This window comes from Pan paniscus, chromosome 11 (assembly GCF_029289425.2).
Source record: "Pan paniscus chromosome 11, NHGRI_mPanPan1-v2.0_pri, whole genome shotgun sequence".
Taxonomy (NCBI): Eukaryota; Metazoa; Chordata; class Mammalia; order Primates; family Hominidae; genus Pan; species Pan paniscus.
Window position 1 is genome coordinate 103,303,464 of NC_073260.2, and position 25,548 is coordinate 103,329,011.

At 38.4% G+C, this 25,548-nt stretch overlaps 1 protein-coding gene and 2 pseudogenes across 1 annotated transcript; all 3 read left to right on the top strand.

The window, feature by feature from the left end:
- Nucleotides 1-1,258: 1,258 nt before the first annotated feature.
- On the top strand, nucleotides 1,259-4,215 carry LOC100969964 (interferon omega-1-like; annotated as a pseudogene).
- An 11,295-nt stretch (nucleotides 4,216-15,510) lies between these two features.
- On the top strand, nucleotides 15,511-16,451 carry LOC100969624 (interferon alpha-16). The gene has a single exon (XM_003830670.5). The coding sequence runs from the start codon at nucleotides 15,517-15,519 to the stop codon at nucleotides 16,084-16,086; it is 570 nt and encodes a 189-aa protein (XP_003830718.2). The 5' UTR covers nucleotides 15,511-15,516; the 3' UTR covers nucleotides 16,087-16,451.
- Nucleotides 16,452-23,035: 6,584 nt separating this feature from the next.
- Nucleotides 23,036-24,618, top strand: LOC129393101 (interferon omega-1-like; annotated as a pseudogene).
- The last annotated feature ends 930 nt before the right edge of the window (nucleotides 24,619-25,548 follow it).

Here is a 25,548-nt window from a genome sequence, read left to right on the forward strand (position 1 = left end):
AGTTATTAAAAAAACATTTTTCTGTACCTGGTTATATGTTGCCTTCAGGATATAAACGTGAACATAAAATATACAGTCCCTGTTCTCTTGTATCTTTGATTTTTGTCAGGAAAGAAGTCTAAAAACAATAATAATGCTGAATTAATATCAGTGATGCTAACTGCTATAATGTGAGGAAGTAAAATACAATGAACTCCTCTTAGCAGAATGTAGATTGAGACATATCTGGAAATAAACGCAGAGATATTCTCGGTAAACTGACTTCAACATGTAAATGAAGATGTACATTGCAAGTCAGATATGTGAATTTGCAGTTTCCAAGGCATACGAAATCTGGAAGTTCATAACTGGCCATGGAAAGCCCGAAAATGAAGGCTGTCATGTGGGGAGCAAGTGGAGAGGGAAAAAAAGACTTAAACTGGATTCTGAGAACCTTCCACCATTAAAGTGGGGGTACAGAAGAGTCACAAAGAAAACAGAGGTGGAAAACCTTAACATTAGAAGGACGAGAGGGAATGATGATAAAACATATACCTTATGCTAAATGACGAGTTAATGGGTGCAGCACACCAGCATGGCACATGTATACATATGTAACTAACCTGCACATTGTGCACATGTACCCTAAAACTTATAGTATAATAATAATAAAAAAATTAAATTAAATTTAAAAAATTAAAAAAGTGTATTTAGAAAATAAATGTGCTTAGAAAAGGAATCAATAAACTTATGGAAAATGTGAATTAAAACTGAGCACTACAGCAAGAAAATAGATGGCAATGCAGAGCTTACTGAGAGCTGGATTCATAGAATTAATCAGCAGAAGCCATACTGGGGTAGGTAGAAGAGTGAATCAGAAAAGAAAAATCAAGATAACACATACAGAAAATTGTGAGAGATCTGCCTTTGCAAAGGGAAGTAATAAGCTGGAACCCCCAAAACTGTGGAGTATCTTTTATCTGCATAGTGTTTCCTTTTTGAAAATACATGTCAATGAATAAATTTCATAAATGTGATGCATTGGTAAATCATATAAATACATTTAATATCTTATATATTTAAAGCATAAAATATAAAATTATTTACAATAGTAATTGATCATTATTGTGATTAATACTCTGTTAAATGTCAGTAAAAACTGACACATTTCTTTCATAAAATAAAATTGGAAACTGGAAAAGAGAATCTCTTTCTCAATACTTTAGGAATGGGGAAAGGATTCCCTATTTAATAAGTGGTGCTGGGAAAACTGGATGGCCATATGCAGAAAACTGAAACTGGACCCTTTCCTTACACCTTATACAAAAGTTAACTCAAGATGGATTAAACACTTAAATCTAAAGTTCAAAAGCAGAAAAACCCTAGAAGAAAATGTAGGCAATAGCATTGAGGACATCGGCATGGGCAAAGATTTTATGATGAAATTGCCAAAAGCAACTGCAACCAAAGCTAAAATTGACAAATGGCATCTAATTAAAGAGCTTCTGCACAGCAAAAGAAACTATCAATCATCATGGTGAACAGGCAACTTACAGAATGGGAGAAAATTTTTACAGTCTACCCAATTGACAGAGGTCTAATATCCAGAATGTACAAAGAACTTAAACAAATTTACAAAGAAAAAAAAAGCCCCATCAAAAAGTGGGCAAAGGACATGAACAGACACTTCTCAAAAGCAGACATTTATGCGGCCAATAAACATGAAAAAAGCTCAACATCACTGATTATTAGAGAAATGCAAATCAAAACCACAATGAGATACAATCTCATGCCACTCAGAATGGTGATTATTAAAAAGTCAGGAAACATCAGATGCTGGTGAAGCTGTGGAGAAATAGGAAAGTTTTTACACTTTTGGTGGGAACACAAATTAGTTCAACCATTGTGAAAGACAGTGTGGCGATTCATCAAGGATCTAGAACCAGAAATACCATTTGACCCAGCAATCCCATTCCTGAGTATATACCCAAAGAAATATAAATCATTCTCTTATAAAAATACATGCATGTGTATGTTTATTGCAGCATTATTTACAATAGCAGAGACAGGAAACCAACCCAAATGCCCATCCATGATAGACTGGATTTAAAAAATTGTGCTTAAAACCTAGGTGACGAGTTGATAGGTGCAGCAAACCACCATGTCACACGTATACCTTTGTAACAAATCTGCATGTTCTGCACGTGTATTCCAGAACTTAAAGCAAAATCAAAAAGAAAGAAAGAAGGAAAGAAAGAAAGAAAGAAAGAAAGAAAGAAAGTTGGTCAAAATCAGCTGAAAATACAACATGAACCAAGGAAATTCAGAGAGCAGGAGATGGTTGTGTATAATTGAGGAAAAAAGGAGATTAATAATTAAAGGAAATCCCAATACAAAATTTACACATCATGTATAAATAACAATAAGTTATTTTACATTGAAATTCCATTCTGCTTGCATATATATATTTTTATTTATTTATTATTATTATACTTTAAGTTTTAGGGTACATGTGCACAATGTGCAGGTTAGTTACATATGTATACATGTGCCATGCTGGTGCGCTGCACCTACTAACTCATCATCTAGCATTAGGTATATCTCCCAATGCTATGCCTCCCCCCTCCCCCCACCCCACAACAGTCCCCAGAGTGTGATGTTCCCCTTCTTGTGTCCATGTGTTCTCATTGTTCAATTCCCACCTATGAGTGAGAACATGCAGGGTTTGGTTTTTTGTTCTTGCGATAGTTTACTGAGAATGATGATTTAGCCTAAAAAAACAGAATTCTTACCCTGTGACAGGCCATGGAAGGCGGCGCCTGCAATTTATCATTGCTCAGCCCCCTGGATGAAACCCCTTTCATAGGGGTATGTATAGGGGTCTAGCCTCCTGCTTAGCTGGAGTTATAGCTTCTTTTGTGGGGAAGCCTGGATATCTAAGGCTCCAGGGTCCCCACGCATTCCTGAGCGGCTGCTCTGCTGAAAGCCTATGTAGCCCTACATGTTAGACTGAAGGCCCTGGTAGAGTGGGTTCACTAGGAGATCTCCTGACCTGAGGGTTGCAAAGATCCCTGGGAGAAGTGTGGGTCCCCAGGGGTGCTCACTTACTCACCACTTCCCTGGGAGGGGGAGGCTCCCCTGGCTCTGTGTCACTCCTGGGTAGGCAGTCGTCCTGCCTTGCTTTGCTCTGTTCTCCATGGGTCAAGTTGTTTTCTTGAGTCCCAATGTGTGTACCTGGATGTTTCAGTTGAAGGTGCTGTATTTACTTGCCCCTTCCATTTCTCTTCATGAGACTGGCACACACTAGCAGCTTCTAGGTGGCCATCTTGGCCAACCCTGAAAACTATTTGTTTCCAACTAAAAGCCATGCATAAAAAGAATGCCTTCTGAGAACCTGGAGTCCAAGGTTCATCGAGACCCCAGCTCAGCTAGGCCAGCAGCACCTTCATTTCCCAATGGTCCTCCTGCTTCTTCTACTGGTGGCCCTGCTGCTTTGCCACTGTGGCCCTGTTGGATCTCTGGGCTTTGACCTGCCTCAGAACCATGGCCTACTTAGCAGGAACACCTTGGCACTTCTGGGCCAAATGTGGAGAATCTCCACTTTCTTGTGCTTCAAGGACAGAAGAGACTTCAGTTTCCCCCTGGAGATGTGGATGGCAGCCAGTTGCAGAAGGTCCAGGCTGTATTTGTCCTCCATGAGATGCTTCAGCAGATCTTCAGCGTCTTCCCCACAGAGCACTCCTCTGCTGCCTGGAACATGACCCTCCTGGACAAACTCCACACTGGACTTCACCCGCAGTTGGAATGCCTGGAGTCTTGCTTAGGGCAGGCAACAGGAGAGGAAGAATCTGTGGGGGTGATTGTGGCCCTACACTGGCCTTGAGGAGGTACTTCCAGGGAATGCATGGGAATCCAGGGAATCTACCTGAAAAAGAAATACAGTGACTGTACTTGGGAGATTGTCAGAGTGGAATCATGAAATCCTTCTCTTCATCAACAAACTTGCAAGAAGGACTGAGAAGTAAGGATGAAGACCTGGGGTCATCCTGAAATAATTCTCCTTGATTAATCTGCCATATCACACTTGCACATGTGTCTTTGGCCATTTCAATAGGCACTTATTTCTGCCGTTGTCACAGAATTTATTGAATTAAATTCAGCAAATACCTTGTTAACAACAGCAAGCAAGTATATGTTAAAAACATTCAGCTCTGGTCTTTGGTTCCTAAGACATGACTGCCCTGATGTGTTTTATTTACTTACTTATTTCCATTCTTTTTGCAGCTGTTTCATTTATAATATTTCGATATTTTACATATAATAACATGTTCATCTTTACATTGTATTAAAATTTACAAATATATTCATCTTTCCATCTTATTAAATTTGCATTTTTCTTATTCATTAAATTCTCATTTGTTTTATTCATTAAGGAAAATGTCTTGAAGTCCTTTTTTCTAAAAACAAAATCCACACACAATTTTGAACAAAATTGAAGAAAGGATGATAAAATGTATTTGTTCATTTATTCCATTCACATTATATGTATAAGTTAAGTAAGTGGCAGATTGTAGAGTTCCCTTCAAGAAATACAATTGAATGAAGCACTCTCAGTCTTACAGAGAAAGAGATGTAAAAACAGTAGTAATGCTTACTTTATTGCAATTATTTTAAATGCTAGAAAAAGAAGTAAAGGAAAACAATGTTCTCACACCGGAAGCTTTAGGTACAAATGATGCCAGGAAGGGAAAAACAATATTAGATGTCCTTCTTAAGGTACATGGGGTATATGTACAGTTGACCCTTGAACAGCCTGGGTTTGAACTGAATGGCTCCACTTATACATCTTTGTTTGTTTGTTTTTTCAAATACAGTTCAGCTTCCATATCTACATTTTCTGCATGTAAAACTAAACATGGATAGAAAATACAATATTTGTGGGATGGGAAACTTGCATACATGAAGGGGACTGCAGGATGTGAGTTTGCACAGATTTGGGTCACTGCAGGACAGATGTGGAGTCTTAGAACCAAAATCCCAGAGATACCAAGGGAAATAGTAATTCCGGAATCTTACTGGCAGCTGGGATCATGGGTCTAGAATGAACAACAAATACCATGGGCAAAGGTATTAATGTGGGATTATTTATTGCATGTCTGGTATTGAGGGCATGAGAATGGATATTTATAACATAGTTATAAATAGAGGGAACAATGAGACAGGATCTAAACTTAGTCCTGCAGATCCTCAGCAGTTATAGGTAGGGCAGAGAATGAGTGTCTGTGAAGGGCAAAGAGCACTTAGGAGGAGTGGTCAGTGCAGCTGGAAGGAGAAATAGCAAAGAATGAGGGAGAGACAAGCGAGGGGTAGACAGTGGTGTTTTCAGGGAAGACAAAGGCTGACCTGTCCTAACGGACTCGAAAACAGATGCCATCAGTGACCTTGGGTTGATTTGGTTTAGTAGAATGAATGGGACAGAAACTTGATGGGAGTGGGTTGAAGAGGAAATACAATAAGGACATTAGGGTGTTCCATATACAAAAAATTATCTTGGGAAGCTTGTTTGTGGAGTTGGGAAATAAGGTGATACCTGGAGGAGAATGTGAGTTAACATCTTCATATTTCATTCTTTGAAAAGGATTTTCAGAAAACACTAACAAAACACGCATATTTTGTTAGTGTTTTCTGAAAATCATTTTCAAAGAATAGATGAATTCGAACAAAATTTTTAAACATTTTTTGTTGATATATTGTTGAAAAATTAAAATTTATGGATTTAAGGTGTACAACGTAGTGTTTTGTTTTAATTATACCTTGTTTAATGATTCTGACAATCAAGTTAATTAACACATCCATCAGCTAACATAGTTATAATGTTTTTTTGTGCATGGTGAGAACATATAATATCTACTCCCTTAGCAAATTTCAAGTATGCAATGCACTATTATTAACTATTTTTCCCATGCTGTACTGAACATTTTAAATATTTGATTTATTTAAGCTATTATTTATATATTTGATTTAAAATGTTGCTTATTTATTTGGCTAAAATGGTAATTTATCATTATTCTAATTAATACTACTTGGTAGTAAATTTCAATAGCAACCCATTTACTTGCCAGTTTAAATTCTTTTTACAATCAAGATTTACAATTTTGATTTTATTTTACCTGTTATTTCATTTACTCTAGTTTCGATGTTGGTTGTTTAAATTATTGATTGATAATTTTATAATTCCTAATCATTGTCAAAACATTTCCTATATATTGTAGCCATAATCTTTTGATGCATACTTATTCTTTATTTCATGTGTGTACCAAGCACTAAACAGTTCCTTGTATATTTTTCCAAGCACTGTCTAGAACATAGAACCACATGCCTCCTTAAGTCTTTTGATTTTACACATATTCAGCTTCTTTTCTTGTAAATATGCTTTTACATTTAATTATGTAATATATTATAATTTTTTTCATATGCTGTGAGAATCCAAATTGATTTTTGTTAGAGTGACAATTATTGTAGAAAATCCTATTGTAATTTATTTTCTTTCTTATTAACAATAGATGCAGCTCTACCATCAATCTAGTTAATTCTGATAATACAACGTTTTGAGTTTTTTTCTGTATTAATATGGTTGCTAAACTTACTAACTACTACACTTACATTACTTCTGATATTTTAAAACTCATTTAATTCTTCTGGTTGAGCTACCTAAGTTCAAGAATTCCTTTATACATTTTGATATTATTGCTTGCATTATTTCCTGATTAAATTTAGAGTTGTTCTAAGATAGAGAGCATTGGCTTCATGAAATCATAAGCATCTGTGAATCCTAAAACAGCTAGTTATACTATATAACCAAGAATGTAAGATAACATAAAAATGAATGAGAGAAATTAGATTAGAGACTTGAATGTAGGCTGGTATTTAGTGATGTGCTTCTACCATGTAGTGTATAAAAGGCAAAAATACTAACTTTAGAGGGCAGAAGTCTGGCAAACACCATCTTAACCAAGCGATTAAGTTAACATCAGCCGTAATAAAACATATCAATATCATGTACCTTGAATATTGTGTGATGAGATGATAAGATAAACTCTGTGGTTTTAATCCTTTAAACACATAACCTCAGCATAATCCTGAGTAAACATGGGACAAATCCAAATTGGTGAACAGTCTATGAAATAACTGAACAATATTCTTCAAAAGTTTCAATGTCATGAAAGCCAAAGAAAGACTGATCATGTGTTACAGATTGGAGGAGACTGAAGGTATGACAACAAAATGCAATGTGAGATTCTGGATTGATTCTTGAAATAAGATAAGACATCAGTTTTTAAAAATCTGAGGAAATCTTAGTAAAATCTGAATGTTAGTAATATTGCCCCAATGTTCATTTCTTTGTTTTGATTCATTATACCATGGTCATGTATGTTTTTAACATGAGAAGAAACCGGGTTAAGGACATAAGCAAAATCTCTACAGTATCTTTGCAATTCTCTGTAAATCTAAAATTGTTGCAAAGTAAAAAGTTAAAAATGAATAGATTTTCAAGATTCTAGACCTTACTGGTTTAAAATTTGTTAATGTATTTAATTGATTTAAATCATTCATTAAATTCCTAATTTTTTTTCGGAAGACAGAAAATTCTATCTATAATGTAACTGTTGGAAAGATTGTTCCTTAGCCATTAAGGTTCCTCCAGTCAGAATGTGCAATCAACCCAGCAGCAAACTCTCTGGCCTACAGCATAAAAGGCATCAACCAGCTGCCAAGTGAGATGATTCAGTCTTTGGTCATCTCAGTCCTTCTCCTCTAATGCAATGGGCTATCCTCTCTTCCCCAGAAGTGCTTACATTTCCACACCTCTAATTCCTTTAGTGAGCCCCTCTACATGTGCCCTCCCTGAGCTCTGAGCCTTCATTTGGTTGGTTTAGTTCTGATTTTAGTGCATGCCTATATCCTGGTGATGACACAAAGGTGTGTGGCAAACAGATAGAAACCTAAAGCCTTGGCCGGGCGCGGTGGTTCACGCCTGTAATCCCAGCACTTTGGGAGGCCGAGGCGGAAGGATCACGAGGTCAGGAGTTCGAGACCATTCTGACTAACACGGTGAAACCCCATCTCTACTAAAAATACAAAAAACAAATTAGCCGGGCGCGGTGGCGGGCGCCTTTAGTCGAAGCTACTCAGGAGGCTGAGGCAGGAGAATGGCATGAACCCGGGAGGCGGAGCTTGCAGTAAGCGGAGATCGCGCCACTGCACACCAGCCTGGGTGACACAGGGAGACTCTGTCTCAAAAGAAAAAAAAAGAAAAGAAATCTAAAGTCTTGTGGTCATTTTCATAAATGGATAGAAATATGTAGGGTTTCAAAGAGTTGCTTATGGATATATTCTGGGGTGAACAAAGTGTTTGGCAAATATATTCAAGTTTATGAAAATACAGTCTCAGGAAGACAAAACTAGGATATATGTGTAAGTAACATGGGGCGCAATTTGATAACAAAACATGTCTGGCATGAGCAAATGAATCTTCTCGGTGGAGGAGAGGAATAAGAGCAGAAGAGAAGGACTCTGTCATTATTTAGGTAGGGCTGTGCTGGAAAAAAAAAATGTGGACCAGAGTTTAGAAATCAGCTCCGATTCTTACGACATATTACCAGAGCACACCTAAGAGCTGAGTACTCTAAATCGGATTTTCTGGGTTCCAACAGTGGCTCTACAGTTCAATAGCTCCCGGTGCTTAGGTTTGTTCTCTTAAAAACGGGGAAAATAGTAGAACTTATCACTGCCTGCTGTAGTCACAGGGCACATAACAGGTGTTCAACATGTATGCAACATGGGGCCTATTCTTCACTGGGTAAAATGAGGATTGATTTGTACTAACAATGCCTGACAGTAAATATCTTCTACAATTTAGCTATTTCGTTCTTTTTGTTAACATTATTTTTGTTATTTAACTCTATTAAGTTGGGGGAAGTATTGTCTCCAATTATCTATTTCCTTACTTCTTGTTAGACATATGATGAGCAAATTATTTACCTACTTAATTTATTTATATACTAGGAAAGAATTTAGTGCAATTAACATTTGCCAACTACCCAGAAAAAAAAATACTAGACTCCCCAAAATTTGCCTTTCTTGTGTATAAACTCTTCTGAGTTATTTGATATGTCTGCCTTGACTCTGTGAACACAGGATTCAGCAAATCTGAAAGCCAAAACGTGGACCTGGAATGCTTGCTTTTCTTCGAACCCATGCCCACATCTGATCAACATCTACCATTTTAACCACTTTTAAGTGTACAGCTTAGCAGTATTAAGTAAATTCACATTGCCATGCAACTAATCGTCAGTTTTTCATCTTGGAAAACCAAAACTATACTCATTAGACAACAGCTCCTTATCTCCTCTCCCCTGGACCCCCACCCCTGACAACCATTTTACTTTCTGTTTCTATGAATTTATCTACCCTAGATAACTCATATGATTGAAATCATACTACATTTGTCTGTTTGTGCCTGGCTTCCATTAGGTACTCATGTTGTAGTATATGTCAGAATTATGCTGAATATATTTCATTATCTGTGTATATCACCTCTTCCTGAATAATATGATAAGGCAGAATAATCATCCATGGTATAAGAGTGAATAATAGTCCATGATATGTTTAATGGAATATATATAAGGCTGAATGATATTCCATTATATGTACATATCACATATAATCCATCTATCAGTGGACACTTGGGTCATTCCAACTTTTGGCTATTGTTATGAACATAGACGTAAAAATTTATCTTTGAATCTTGCTTTTAAAAATTATTCTAAATATATATCCAAAAGTGGAATGGCTAGATTACATGATAATTATGTTTTTAATTTTTTGAGATACCTGTTTTCCATTGTGGCTGCGCTGCACCATTTTACATTTCCACCAACAGTGCACAAGGGTTCCAGTTTCTCCACATCTTCACCAACACTTGTTATTTTATTTATTTTGATGGTAGCCACCTTGATAGATGTGAAGTGAAATCTCATTGTGACTTTGATTTGCATTTCCCTAATAGTGATGTTGAGGATCTTTTCCTATGTTTCTTAGTTCATTCGGGCTGCTATAATGAAATATCATCAATTAGGTAGTTTATAAATAACATAAATTTATTTCTCACAGCTCTGGAGGCTGGAAAGCCCAAGAATCAAGGTCCCAGCAGATTTGGTGTGTGGTTGGGGCCCGTGTCCTATTTCACAATGAGCCACAATGGAATTAGTCACATCCCAAAAAGGCCCATGTCCTAACACCATTGCCCTAAGAGGGTTTCAACATATGAATTTGGCAGGGCACAAACATTCAGGCCAGAGAAATATGCCTGTTGGCCATTTGTATATATTTTTTGAATAAATATCTATTCATATTCCTTACTGAAGTTGTATTTTTTTTGTCGAGATGAGGGAGTTCCTTCTATATTCTGAATAGGCTGTTACCCTTTTATCAGATACATGATTTGCAAATATTTTCTGCCATTCTGAAGGTTGCCTTTTCACTTTTGATTTTGTCCTTGAATGGACAGAGATTTTTAATCTTTGTATACTCCAATTTATCTATTTTTACTTTAGTTACCTGTGTTTTGGTGTGATATCCAAGATTTCATTGTGAAACCCATTGTCTGAGCCTCCCCTGAAGATTTTCTACTAAACTTTTTATAGTTTCAGGTCTTATGTTTAAATCTTTGATCTATTTTGAGTTAATTTTAGCATATAGTGTAAAGTAAGGGTGCGACTTCATTCCTTTGTGTGTGTATACACAGTTTTCACAACCTGATTTTTGAAGAGTTGATCTTTAACCATTGTGTAGCCTTGGCACTTTTGTCAAAGTTTATTTGACTGTATACATGAGAGTTTGCTTCTGGGCTTTCTATTCTCTCGCATTGGCCTATATGTCCCTCTTTATGTCAGTATGATACCATTTTTATTACTGTAGCCTTGCAATGTGTTTCAAAATCAGGTAGGGTGAGACCTCTAGCTTTGCTTGTCTTTCTCAAGATTGATTCTGGTCCTTCAAGATTCCATAAGAGTTTTAGGACAGATTTTTCTACTTCTGCCAAAAATGCCTTAGTGATTTTGATAGGGCTTGCATTGTATCTGTGTATTGCTTTGGATAGTTTGAATGTCATAACAATGACGTAAGTTGGATTCCTAAGTATTTTATTCCTTTGAAGCAATTGTGAATGGCAGTTCACTCATGATTTGGCTCTCTGTTTGTCTATTCTTGGTGTATAAGAGTGCTTGTGATTTTTGTACATTGATTTTGTATCCTGAGACTTTGCTGAAGTTGCTTATCAGCTTAAGGAGATTTTGGGCTGAGACAATGGGGTTTTCTAGATACACAATCATGTCGTCTGCAAACAGGGACAATTTGATTTCCTCTTTTCCTAATTGAATACCCTTTATTTCCTTCTCCTGCCTAATTGCCCTGGCCAGATCTTCCAACACTATGTTGAATAGGAGTGGTGAGAGCGGGCATCCCTGTCTTGTGCCAGTTTTCAAAGGGAATGCTTCCAGTTTTTGGCCATTCAATATGATATTGGCTGTGGGTTTGTCATAGATAGCTGTTATTATTTTGAGATACGTCCCATCAATACCTAATTTATTGAGAGTTTTTAGCATGAAGGGTTGTTGAATTTTGCCAAAGGCCTTTTCTGCAACTATTGAGATAATCATGTCGTTTTTGTCTTTGGTTCTGTTTATATGCTGGATTACATTTATTGATTTGCATATATTGAACCAGCCTTGCATCCCAGGGATGAAGCCCACTTGATCATGGTGGATAAGCTTTTATATGTGCTGCTGGATTCGGTTTGCCAGTATTTTATTGCGGATTTTTGCATCAATGTTCATCAAGGATATTGGTCTAAAATTGTCTGTTTTGGTTGTGTCTCTGCCAGGCTTTGGTATCGGGATGATGCTGGCCTCATAAAATGAGTTAGGGGGGATTCCCTCTTTTTCTATTGATTGGAATAGTTTCAGAAGGAATGGTACCAGTTCCTCCTCGTACCTCTGGTAGAATTTGGCTGTGAATCTATCTGGTCCTGGACTCTTTTTGGTTGGTAAGCTATTGATTATTGCCACAATTTCAGATCCTGTTATTGGTCTATTCAGAGATTCAACTTCTTCCTGGTTTAGTCTTGGGAGTGTATGTGTTGAGGAATTTATCCATTTCTTGTAGATTTTCTAGTTTATTTGTGTAGAGGTGTTTGTAGTATTCTCTGATGGTAGTTTATATTTCTGTGGGATCGGTGGTGATATCCCCTTTATCATTTTTTATTGTGCCTATTTGATTCTTCTCTCTTTTTCTCTTTATTAGTATTGCTAGTGGTCTATCAATTTTGTTGATCCTTTCAAAAAACCAGCTCCTGGATTCGTTAATTTTTTGAAGGGTTTTTTTGGTCTCTATTTCCTTCAGTTCTGCTCTGATTTTAGTTATTTCTTGCCTTCTGCTAGCTTTTGAATGTGTTTGCTCTCGCTTTTCTAGTTCTTTTAATTGTGATGTTAGAGTGTCAATTTTGGATCTTTCCTGCTTTCTCTTGTGGGCATTTAGTGCTATAAATTTCCCTCTACACACTGCTTTGAATGTGTCCCAGAGATTCTGGTATGTTGTGTCTTTGTTCTTGTTGGTTTCAAAGAACATCTTTATTTCTGCCTTCATTTTGTTATGTACCCAGTAGTGCTTAGTGACCTACAAAGAGACTTAGACTACCACACAATAATAATGGGAGACTTTAACACCCCCACTGTCAACATTAGACAGATCAACAAGACAGAAAGTTAAAAAGGATACCCAGGAATTGAACTCAGCCCTGCACCAAGCAGACCTAATAGACATCTACAGAACTCTCCACCCCAAATCAACAGAATATACATTTTTTTCAGCACCACACAACACCTATTCCAAAATTGACCACATAGTTGGAAGTAAAGCTCTCCTCAGCAAATGTAAAAGACCAGAAATTGTAACAAACTGTCTCTCAGACCACAGTGCAATCACACTAGAACTCAGGATTAAGAAACTCACTCAAAACCACTCAACTACATGGAAACTGAACAACCTGCTCCTGAATGACTACTGGGTATATTCTTTCATTGACACTAACCTGAATATGAAAATGAAAGAAATCAAAGTATAGAAAAACAAATTTTCACAGTAAAATACTACATAAAAAATGAATATGCAAAAATTCCCAATACACTCTCAAGTGAACAAAGAAAAAATACTCTCTCCCCCAGTGTTTCAAAGACTAAGAATAATAACTTGGGCAAAATTGCCCTGTATTGTCCGCGTCTGATACAAAGGATTAGCCCAAAATTCAATAAAAATGTGTTGACTGGATCAACTACTAAATTAATGTACAAAATATACATTTCTGAAATGAAAGCTCCTCTATTATGGAAACCCCTGTGCACATTTCAAAATGTAGAATATTTTAATTGTTCAATGATATAAAGAATTTAAGTGAATCATTTAAAATAATGAATAATAAAATGTGTTTGGTTATTTTCTAAAATTGGTCCATTTCATAATCTCTACCTTTATATAAACAGGCTAATTTTCTACTAGTGTCATCTAAAGATTATCACATGATTTGAAGCTGAAATTTATAAATGATGGAAAAATGATGTCACAAGTATCTACCGTTCACATACACATTCTGGGGATTTGATCCAGGGAAGGAAAGCTGTAGGATTATTTGGGGGATAGAGGCTATTATTCCCTACTTTTGGGAATAGTAAATTGTCTGATTCCTATAAACTGTGTGAATTGGAGAGTTTGAATTTAGATATGTGACTCTGTATTTGACACCAGGCTACTTATTTTCTATTATCACAAAATAGAGGGCAGATTAGAGATGAAGTCATAAATAGTTAATATAGTGCTAGCAAAGGATGATATTATGCTGCTCTTGCAACTTGAATCCCCAGATCTACATGCACCTTAAAAAAACTAGAATCCCAGTGGTTTTAGCAGTAAACTAAATGGGCATTACTTACTCTCAGTAAAAGCTGAATGGAAATCTTTGTCATTGTCTATTACAATCCCAGCAAATATGGCCATGAGGAAGCAAAATAGCTTCATTCTTGAACACTTTCCAGTAGAAGAAAAAATGAGAAACTACTAAAAACTCCACTTATTAAATAGCTGACTTGCTGAAGCAAACCTCATTCCATTTAAGGACTCAGTATCTATAGGGCCGAGGCAAACTAACTTCTTAGGCAAAAGAAAAGGTAGAGTCAGAGTTCAGGACCACTCTGAAAATTAATTCTTTACATGATAATATTTTCTAAGTCACATATGTCTATGTGATACTTCTCCTAAGGGTTCTGGTAGTATAAACAAACCTAACACATTACAATAGTTGGTGATTCTCTAACAACTCTGTCCAACAAAATTTCATTGCTTAATATACATCTCTCTCACTGGATTTTCTGCTGTATCACATGGGAAGCACTGATATTGAGTTCCTGAAGATACACAAAATATTAGCAAGATCAGTGTTACAAACCTATGGCAAATAGAAGACTGTGATAGGAGGACCTTCTGTCCATTTTTGCTTGATCTTAAAATCTTATCATAATATGTGGCTTTAACCTGCATACCTTTGGGCTGCCATTGACTATCATATGATTATTGCTTATATTTGATCCTCAGTTCTTCAGGATGTTTTGTAGACTTTGAGAATTCAATGCAAATAGCTTATATCATATGATTTATTTCTAGTACAGTTATTCAACACATCAATATTTATGTCAAGTGCTGAAAAGAAAAAAGTGCTGGCAATATGTGGATGAATACTGCAGCTAGTAAAGTTTACAAATTATTTTTTCATATTAAGCAAAATTCAAAGCTTCATACACTAAGAGAAAAATTTTTTAAAATTATTGATTCATATATTTAGTAGTTTTGAATGATTAAGTATGTAATTACATTCATATTAATGTGTATTTATATAGATTTTTATATTGCATATGTAATTTGATAAAATATAATTTACATTAATGAATTACATTAAAAGCTATTCCAGAAATATACTTATCAAATTAAGTTATATGTCAACAGCTTTTAAACTTAGATTTTAGTTTAAATTTTCTGTCATTCTTAACTTTACATTGAATAAAAAGAGCAAACTTTATAGTTTTTATCTGTGAAGTAGAGGTATATGTAGTATACATAAATACATATGCCAAATCTGTGTTATTAAAATTTCATGAAGATTCCAATTAGTAAAAAATACCATAAAAGTCTTTGAGTGCAGGGGAAAAACAGGCAATGATGAAGAAAATGAAAAACATTTGTAAACACATGTAGAGAGTGCATAAAGAAAGCAAAAACAGAGATAGAAAGTAAAACCAGGGCATTTAGAAAATGGAAATTAGTATGTTCACTATTTAAGAACTATGCACAGAGCAAAGTCTTCAGAAAACCTAGAGGCCAAGGTTCGAGGTTACCCATCTCAAGTAGCCTAGCAATATTTGCAACATCCCAATGGCCCTGTCCTTTTCTTTACTGATGGCCATGCTGGTGCTCAGCTACAAATCCATCTGTTCTCTGGGCTGTGATCTGCCTCAGACTCACAGCCTGGGTAATAGGAGGGCCTTGATACTCCTGGCACAAATGGGAAGAATCTCTCCTTTCTCCTGCCTGAAGGACAGACATGACTTTGGATTCCCCCAGGAGGAGTTTGATGGCAACCAGTTCCAGAAGGCTCAAGCCATCTCTGTCTTCCATGAGATGATCCAGCAGACCTTCAATCTCTTCAGCACAAAGGACTCATCTGCTGCTTGGGATGAGACCCTCCTAGACAAATTCTACATTGAACTTTTCCAGCAACTGAATGACCTAGAAGCATGTGTGATACAGGAGGTTGGGGTGGAAGAGACTCCCCTGATGAATGAGGACTCCATCCTGGCTGTGAGGAAATACTTCCAAAGAATCACTCTTTATCTGATGGAGAAGAAATACAGCCCTTGTGCCTGGGAGGTTGTCAGAGCAGAAATCATGAGATCCTTCTCTTTTTCAACAAACTTGCAAAAAAGATTAAGGAGGAAGGATTGAAAACTGGTTCAACATAGAAATGATCCTCATTGATTAATACATCATCTCACACTTTCATGAGTTCTTCCATTTCAAAGACTCACTTCTATAACCACCACAAGTTGAATCAAAAATTTCAAATGTTTTCAGGAGTGTAAAGAAGCATCGTGTTTACCTGTGCAGGCACTAGTCCTTTACAGATGACCATTCTGATGTCTCTGTTCAGCTATTTATTTAAATATTTATTTATTTAACTATTTTTAAGGTTTAAATCATTTTTTTATGTAATATCATGTGTACCTTTATATTTTGGTTAAAGTAACGATATATGTTCTTCACATTTAGTTAATATATTAACTTCCTTTTTCATTAAATTTTTACTATACAAAATTTCCTGCGTTTGTTTTTTTTAAGATTAAATGCCAAGCCTGACTGTATAAACTGACTTAAAAATAGATGATTTAATTAAGTTACCTATCATAATTTTATTCAAGTTATAGAAAAATATATTTTTCCATACCAGGTTATATGTTGCCTTCAGGATATAAACGTGAACATAAAAAATACAATTCTTGTTCTCTTGTATCTTTGATTTTTGTCAGGAAAGGTTTCTAAAAACAAAAATAATGCTGAACTAATATCAGTTATACTAACTGCTGTAATGTGAGGAAGCAAAAAAAAACAATGAATTCCTCTCAGCAGAACATAGATTAAGAAATGTCTGCAAATAACAGTAGAGATATTCTCTATAAACTGACTTTCAATATGTAATTGAAAATGTACATTGCAAGTCAGATATATGAGTTTTCAGTTTCCAAGAAATACGATATCTGGAAGTTCATAACTGGCAATGGAAAGGCCAAAAATGAAGGCTGTCATGTGGGGAGCAAGCGGAGAGGGGAAAAAAAGACTTAAACTGGATTCTGAGGAACTTCCAGTATTAAAGTGGGGGAACAGAAGACACACGAAGAAAACAGAGGTGGAATACCTTAACATTAGTAGGACGAGAGGGAATGATGATAAAATGTATTTAGAGGGAATGTTGATAAATGGTGCTGGAAAAACTGGATAGCTATAGGCAGATAATTGAAACTGGACCACTTCCTTACACCTTATATAAAAATTAACTCAAGATGGATTAAAGACTTAAATGTAAAACACAAAACCATAAAAACCCCAGAAAAAATGTAGGACACAGGATGGGCAAAGATTTTATGAGGAAATCGACAAAAGCAACTGCAACAAAAGCTAAAATTGACAAATGGCATCTAATTAGAGAATTTCTGCACAGCAAAAGAAACTATCCATCATCAGAGTGAACAGGAAACCCACAGAATGGGAGAAAATTTTTGCAGCCTACCCAACTGACACAGGTCTAATATCCAGAATGTACAAAGAACTTAAACAAATTTACAAAAACAAAAAGGCCCATCAAAAAGTGGGTGAAGGATATGAACAGACTCTTCTTAAAAGTAGACATTTATGCGGCCAATAATCATCTAAAATCTCAGCATCACTGATCATTAGAGAAATGCAAATCAAAACCACAATGAAATACCATCTCATGCCACTCAGAATGGCAATTATTAAAGAGTCAAAATCAACAGATGCTGGTGAAGCTGTGGAAAAATAGGAAATCTTTTACACTGTTGGTGGGAATGTAAATTAGTTCAACCATTGTGGAAGACAGTGTGGCGATTCATCAAGGTTCTAGAACCAGAAATACCATTTGACCCAGCAATCCCATGACTGAGTATATACCCAAAGGAATATAAATCGTTCTGTTATAAAATACATGCACGTGTATGTTTACTGCAGCACGGTTTATAATAGCAAACACACAAAACCAACCCAAATGCCCATCAATGATACACTGGATTAAAACAAATCGTGCTTAAAACCTAGGTGACGAGTTGATAGGTGAGGCAAATCACCATGGCACACGTATACCTATGAAACAAATCTGCACGTTCTGCACATGTATCCCGGAACTTACAGCAAAATTTAAAAAGAAAGAAAGTTGGTCAAAATCAGCCGAAAATACAACATGAACCAAGGAAATTCAGAGAGCAGGAGATGGTTGTGTATAAATGAGGAAAAAACGAGATTAATAATTATTACGGAAATCCTCACACAAAATTTACATATCTGGTATAAATAACAATAACTTATTTTACATTGAAATTCCATTCTGCTTGTATATATTGTTTTTAGGCAGCCTAAAACAACAGGATTCTGTCATGAATTCTACAGAGGCTGAAAAATTGTCTCACCTCATTTCAAAGTCCTACATACACTCAGTCAGGAATGGTGGCTTGTATAAATACCTGACAGAGGAGCAGCATCTAGATTGAAGGGCAGAATACACGTGTTGATGGTTAACTGATTCTGGCACCTGGAACATTTGTATCCTGGCTCTCAGAATCCCAGAGTACACTCCCATATGAAGTTAGTCTCCTAAACTTAAGTAAAGTGTACATCTTTGCTGGTTCTGAGAGCTGACACACTTTCCCCTTTCTGTATCCCATTTTCCACTCCCATATCACATTAGTTTCCTTCCTCTTCCTCTAGAAATGCGCACTGTGCTCTCTTCTTCACTCATCATTAGCCTGCACTGCCTCTTCATACAGCTGTTTTCAGTTCTCTTGTGGGTTTTACCCATCACTTTCCCCTTAAGAGTACAAAATCACAAATTAAAGCAGAAGTTCAGTGAAAGTTCTAGGTTTTTCAGAAGCTCTTTTATAAAATACTCTTTTTCCTTTCTTATAATGAATATTTCTGTAAAAGAGGGAATGTCGCTGTTATAATGACATAACAGTAGCTTAGCAAAAAAAGGAAATAAAAGGCAGGTTCTTTTACTTTGAGACTATTACAACATTTACAGGGAAAGAGAGCCCCCAACTGGTCAAAGTGCACCAAGACAGCAGCCAAGTCTGTGGAGAGCAGGCTGTGAATGCAGAAGTGGGCCTCCTGGCAGGAGATTTATCCTCATAGGTAAAAAGAGGCTCTTCCCAAGAAAGAACTGACCCCAGTACTGGAATTAGCCCATTTCCTTAACTTCTGTATCATGGAGAGAGAAAATACTCCCAGCTTCAGGCATGACATGTCGTCTTGGGGCAATGGACAGCTATGGGAAAGACAAAGGGTCAGGATGTGTCCCTTTCCTCCAGCCTGCCCAGCCTCCCCGGGGACTCCTAACTTATCCCTTCCTCTATGGATTGTGCTAGACTAGGAATTAGAACAGCCAGTCAATCTGGGTGTAGAACTTCAAGGGAATTTGACTTTTGGTCTCTCTATCAAGGTTGTGGTAGTTTTCATAGATCATATCCTGAAGTATATTTTCCAAGTTGTTTGCTTTCTCCCTGTCTTTTTAAAGGATGCAAGTGATTCTTAGATTTGGCCTCTTTATACAATCCCCTATTTCTTGGAGCTTTTGTTCATTGCTCTTCATTCTTTTTTCTTTATTTTTGTCTGATTGTCTTATTTCAGAGAGCCCGTCTTCAAGTCCTGAGCTTGGTCCATTCTGCTGTTAATACTTGTGATTGCATTGTGAAATTCTTGTAGGGTGTACATCTACTAAGTCCGTTAGGTTCTTTTTCATACTGGCTATTTTGTCTGTCAACTCCTCTATCCTTTGATTGTGATTCTTAGTTTCCTTGGTTTAGGTTTTATCATTTTCCTGAATCTCAATGAATTTCCTTTCTATCCTATTCTGAATTATATTTCTGTCATTTTAGCTAAATCATTATGGTTAAGAACCCCAGTTGGAGAACTAGTGAGATTATTTGGAGAACATAAGATACTCTGTCCCTTTGAGATACTGTAGTTCTTCCATTGGTTCTTTCTCATCTCTACATATGGGAGTGTAGCTTGAGTTCAATCAATAAATGGACTTCGGTTCTGGCTGTGTTCACAGGGCTGCAGCTTTGTGCAGGGTCTTTATTTGAAGCTGACTTGTCTTTGGTTAATGAGGGTGTGTTAGTGAGATTGTTTAGTGTTGAAGGTTTGGGCATTACCTAGTAGGCGAGTCTTAGGTATTGTGGTCAGTTGTCAGGCTCTTGCTCACTCATGTGGCTCCCCTATATTTCCTCACATTTGCAGCCGTGCTCTTTCTCAATGCTATGAAAGTGTGGGCTCCTCTCCCACTTGAGTGCTGACTATAGCTTGTATCTTGGCATTCCCAGGCTGCACACAACAGCTCAGAGGTGATCTCAGGGTTAATGTTTCCTCCCCAACTTGGAGGCATTAAAGGAAGAGAACTTAGTAGTACTTGTAACTGAGGGTCTTTTGCTTGTCTCCTGGGGGCTCCACCCCAGAGATGCAGGTGAGCAATCACTCAATGCATTCAGCTTGGGATGGGGGTGTCTGTGCTGTGGGCCCAAGCGAGGGGTTCCCTGCCTGGTGATGTGAGGGGTGGGTGGTTGACCAATGGGAGACAGACTGGCCTCCTCTCTTGGGTTGACAGCAGCTTGTTGGAGGTATGCATAAGGCACTTGGGGTCTTGCTCCTTCATTAGTTCCAAGGTAGCTCGGGTAGTACCACTGCAGAGGCAATGTTAGACAGGCTTTCTGTTACCCCTGGGGTCTCCACCTCCAAGAAATGTGAAGCCATGTTAATGGGAGTGTTTAGCCAGAGGAGTGGGGTGGCTGCACTGCTGGTGTAAGTATGGGACTTCACTTCTTGGGAAACAGGAGGTGGAAATCTTACCAGCAGGATACTGTTCTCCTCACCATGTGGTAACTGCAGTGTGCTGGAAGTTTAGGTAACTGTGGCGTGCTGTAAGCTTGTAAATAAAGAGCTTCAGACTCTTTGTCTCTTCCCCAGACCCAAGGCAGCAGGGATAAAACTGCTGCTGTGGCAGTGGCAGAGGTAGGATGGCTCTGGGAGCCTCTCCCCAGGGAAACTCTAGTCAACTACCAGTGGGTATGCTCAGCCGTGGGTAGGCTGACTGTTTTGCAGTCATGGGCTGGGGGCCCTGCCTCCTGAAGAGCAGGGATGGGGATTCTCAGGGAAGAGGGGCTGGACTCCTCTTCTTATAGTGGCTATGATGTGCTGGAGGTGCCAGTGTAGTGACTAGGCCTTTTGTTCCTTCCCCAGCCGGAGGGATGCTGGGGCTGTCCCACTGCAACAGTAGTGGTGGATGGGTTGTGGGTTGACTGTGGGATTTCTTCCTTGGAGAAATGCTGGACTGCCTGATTGAGGAGATGAGGCAGGGGAAGGGTGCCTGTGCTGGAGTCTCTGGTCAGGTGGCTCTGCCCACAGAGGAGAGGTGACAACCAGGAACTGCGTGGAGAACAGTTTGGCCACTCTTCTGTGAGGCAGTTGCTCTGTTTTGGGGATCTGGAGCAGCCGCTGTTCCCTACAGACTCCCCGGAGCCTGGAGACAGCAAGGGCAAGAGCTGTGAGATAGCAAAAACGGCAACCCACCATTTTCAATGGGAGCTCTGTTCCAGGGAATTGCAGAGCTGCTATTGGCTCAATAGCCCCAGCTGGTAGCTGCAGACCCAGGCCTGGCAGACCCACCCAGTGAGGAGATAGGGAATCAGGGACCCACATAACACACAGTCTGGCCACTTTTCCATAGGGCTGCTGCAATATGCTGGGGGTCCAATCCAGACCATAGTCACCTCACATTTTTCAGTACCTGAAGATATCAACAGTGAAGGCTATGAAACAGTGAAAATGGGGGCCTGCCCCTCCCTCTGGGAGCTCTGGTCCAGAGAGGTACAACCTGTTGTCTCTGCAACATACATGCAGGAGGTGGCTGGAGACCCCGGTGGGGATATCCCTCCCACTGAGGAGAAGCAGCATCATGGAATCAGGTGAAGAAACAGTCTGGCCACTTTTTGGTAGAGCAGCTGTGCTGTGCTAGGGGTCTGCTACCACCCCCAGCACAAAAGAATGGCATTTGCAAGAATGGCTAAGGCTGCTAAACAGCATCAATGGCAACCTACCCTTCCCTTTGGGAGCGCCATCCCAGGGATATTCGAAACTGCTGTCTGCCAGAAAACAGTGGTGGAGGTGACTGGAGACCCCAATGGGGAGATTCCATCCAGTGAAAAGAAACAGGATTTGGGATCGATGTGAATAAGCAATCTGACTGCTTCTCCGTAGAACTGCTGGGCTCTGCTGGGTGGCTGCTCCAGTTCCTAGCTGCCTTGGACTCACTAGAACCCAAAGGCTCCAATAGCTAAGGCTGTGAAATAGCAAAGATGGCAGCCCAGCCCCTTCCGCTGGGAGCTCCATGTCAGGGAGGTATGAGGCTGCTACCAGTGGCTGGCTGGATTCCCAAGTCAGTGGGTCTTACCCTGAGACAGGCCATGGAAGGTGGGCCTGCCACTTGTCACTGCCCAGCACCCTGGATGAAACCCCTTTCCTACGGGTATGTGCAGGGGTCTAGCCTCCTGCTGGGCTGGAGTTATAGCTTCTTTTGTGGGGAGGCCTGGGTATCTAAGGCTCCAGGGTACCCATGCATGCGAGAGTGGCTGCTCTGCTGAAACCCTACGTAGCCCTGCATGTCAGACTAAACGCCCTGGTAGAGTGGGTTCACTAGGAGATCTCCTGACCTGAGGATTGCAAAGATCTGTGGGAGAAGCGTGGGTCCCCAGGGATGCTCACTTACTCACCACTTCCCTGGGCAGGAGACGCTCCCCTGGCTCTGTGTCACTCCTGGGGGGGGCAGTCGTCCTGCCTTACTTTGCTCTATTCTCCATGGGTCAAGATGTCGTCTTGAGTCTCAATGTGTGCACCTGGTTGTTTCAGTTGAAGGTGCTGTATTTACTTGCCCCTTCCATTTCTCTCCATGAGAGTGGCACACACTAGCAGGTTCCAGTCGGCCATCTTGGCCAACCCTGAAAACTATTTGTTTCCAACTCTAAGCCATGCATAAAAAGAATGCCTTCAGAGAACCTGGAGTCCAGGGTTCATCCAGACTCCAGCTCAGCTAGGCCAGCAGCACCCTCATTTCCCAATGGTCCTACTGCTTGTTCTACTGGTGGCCCTGCTGCTTTGCCACTGTGGCCCTGTTGGATGTCTGGGCTTTGACCTGCCTCAGAACTATGGCCTACTTAGCAGGAACACCTTGGCACTTCTGGGCCAAATGTGGAGAATCTCCACTTTCTTGTGTCTCAGGGACAGAAGAGACTTCAGGTTCCTCCTGGAGATGTGGATGGCAGCCATTTGCAGAAGGCCCAGGCCGTGTCTCTCCTCCATGAGATGCTTCAGCAGATCTTCAGCGTCTTCCCCACAGAGCGCTCCTCTGCTGCCTGGAACATGACCTTCCTGGACCAGCTCCACACTGGACTCATCTGCAGCTGGAATGCCTGGAGTCTTGCTTAGGGCAGGCAACAGGAGAGGAAGAATCTGTGGGGGTGATTGGGGCCCTACACTGGCCTTGAGGAGGTACTTCCAGGGAATACATGGGAATCTAAAGAATCTACCTGAAAGAGAAGAAATACAGTGACTGTGCTTGGGAGGTTGTCAGAGTGGAATCATGAAATCCTTCTCTTCATCAACAAACTTGCAAGGACTGAGAAGTAAGGATGAAGACCTGGGGTCTGCTTTAGTCTTTCTTATTTTCTTCCTCTTCCTAGGTATGTGTTTATTTCTTCTTTTTCTAGTTCCTTAACTTGTAAAGTTAGTTCATTGGTTTGAGGTCTTTCTTCGTTTTTAATATAAGCTTTTACAGCTTTCAATTTCCCCTTTAGCTCTGTTTTCACTGCATCACATATGTCTTGGTATGTTGTGTTTTCATTTTCATCTGTCTCAAGATATTTTCTAAGTTCCCCTCTGGTCATTTTTTTTTTTTACTTTACTTTAAGTTCCAGGGTAAATGTGCTCAACGTGCAAGTTTGTTACATGGGTATACATGTGCCTTGTTGGTTTGCTGTACCCATTGACTTGTCATTTACATTAGGTATTTCTCCTCTTACATGTTTATCACATTTAGACATACATTTGTTTTCTTTTTGTGCCCATAAATTAAGATGAAAAATCAGACCACTTTTACCTTCTAGGAAAAGTGAAGTGAGAAATATAAATATATTTGCTGTTGTGAATGCCACAATAGAGCCATTGTATAGTCCATTTAAAAATTATATTTTTGTTCTTTCATTGACACTAACCTGAATGTGAAAATGAAAGAAATCAAAGTATAGAAAAACCAACTTTCACAGTAAAATACAACATAAAAAATGAATATGCAAAAATTCCCAATACACTCTCAAGTGAACAAAGAAAAAATACTCTCTCCCCCAGTGTTTCAAAGACTAAGAATAATAACTTGGGCAAAATTGCCCTGTATTCTCAGGGTCTAATAAAAGGATGAGCCCAAAATTCAATAAAAATGTGTTGACTGGATCAACTACTGAATCAATGTACAAAATATACATTTCTGAAATGAAAGCTCCTCTATTATGGAAACCCCTGTGCACATTTCACAATGTAGAATATTTTAATTGTTCAATGATATAAAGAATTTAAATGAATTATTTAAAATAATGAATAATAAAATGTGTTTGGTTATTTTCTAAAATTCATCCATTTCATAATTTCTACCTTTACGTAAGCCGGCTCATTTTCTACCAGTGTCATCAAAAGATTATCACATGATTTAAAGCTGAAATTTATAAATGATGGAAAAATGATGTCACAAGTCTTCACAGTTTACATACACATTCTCGGGATTTGATCCAGGGAAGGAAAGCTTTAGGATTATTTGCCGGAGAGAGGCTATTATTCCATACTTTTGGGAAGAGTAAATTGTCTGACTCCTATAAACTGTGTGAATTGGAGAGTTTGAATTTAGATATGTGACTCTGTATTTGACACCAGGCTAATTATTTTCTATTATAACAAAGTAGAGGACAGATTAGAGATGAAGTCATAAATAGTTAATATAGTGCTAGGCAAAAGATGATATTATGCTGCTCTTGCAACTTGAATCCCCAGATCTACATGCACTTTAAAAAAACTAGAATCCCAGTGGTTTTACCAGTAAACTAAATGGGCATTACTGACTCTCAGTAAACACTGAATGGAAATTTTTGTCATTGTCTATTACAATCTCAGCAAATATGGCCATGAGGAAGCAAAATAGCTTCATTCTTGAACACTTTCCAGTAGAAGAAAAAATGAGAAACTAGTAAAATCTCCACTTACTAAATAGCTGATTTGCTAAAGCAGACCTCATTTCATTTAAGGGTTCAATACCTATAGGGCCTACTTATGCAAAAAAAAAACTTCTTATGCAAAAAAAAAAAAAAAAGGTAGAGCCAGAGTTCAGGACCACTCTGAAAGTTAATTCTTTATACGATAATATTTTTTAAGTCACATATGTCTATGTGATACTTCTTCTAATGGTTCTCGTAGTATAAACAAACCTAATGTATTACAATAGTCTGTGATTCTCTAACAACGCTGTCCAACAAAATTTCATTGCTTAATATACATCCTTCTCATTGGATTTTCTGGTGTATCACATGA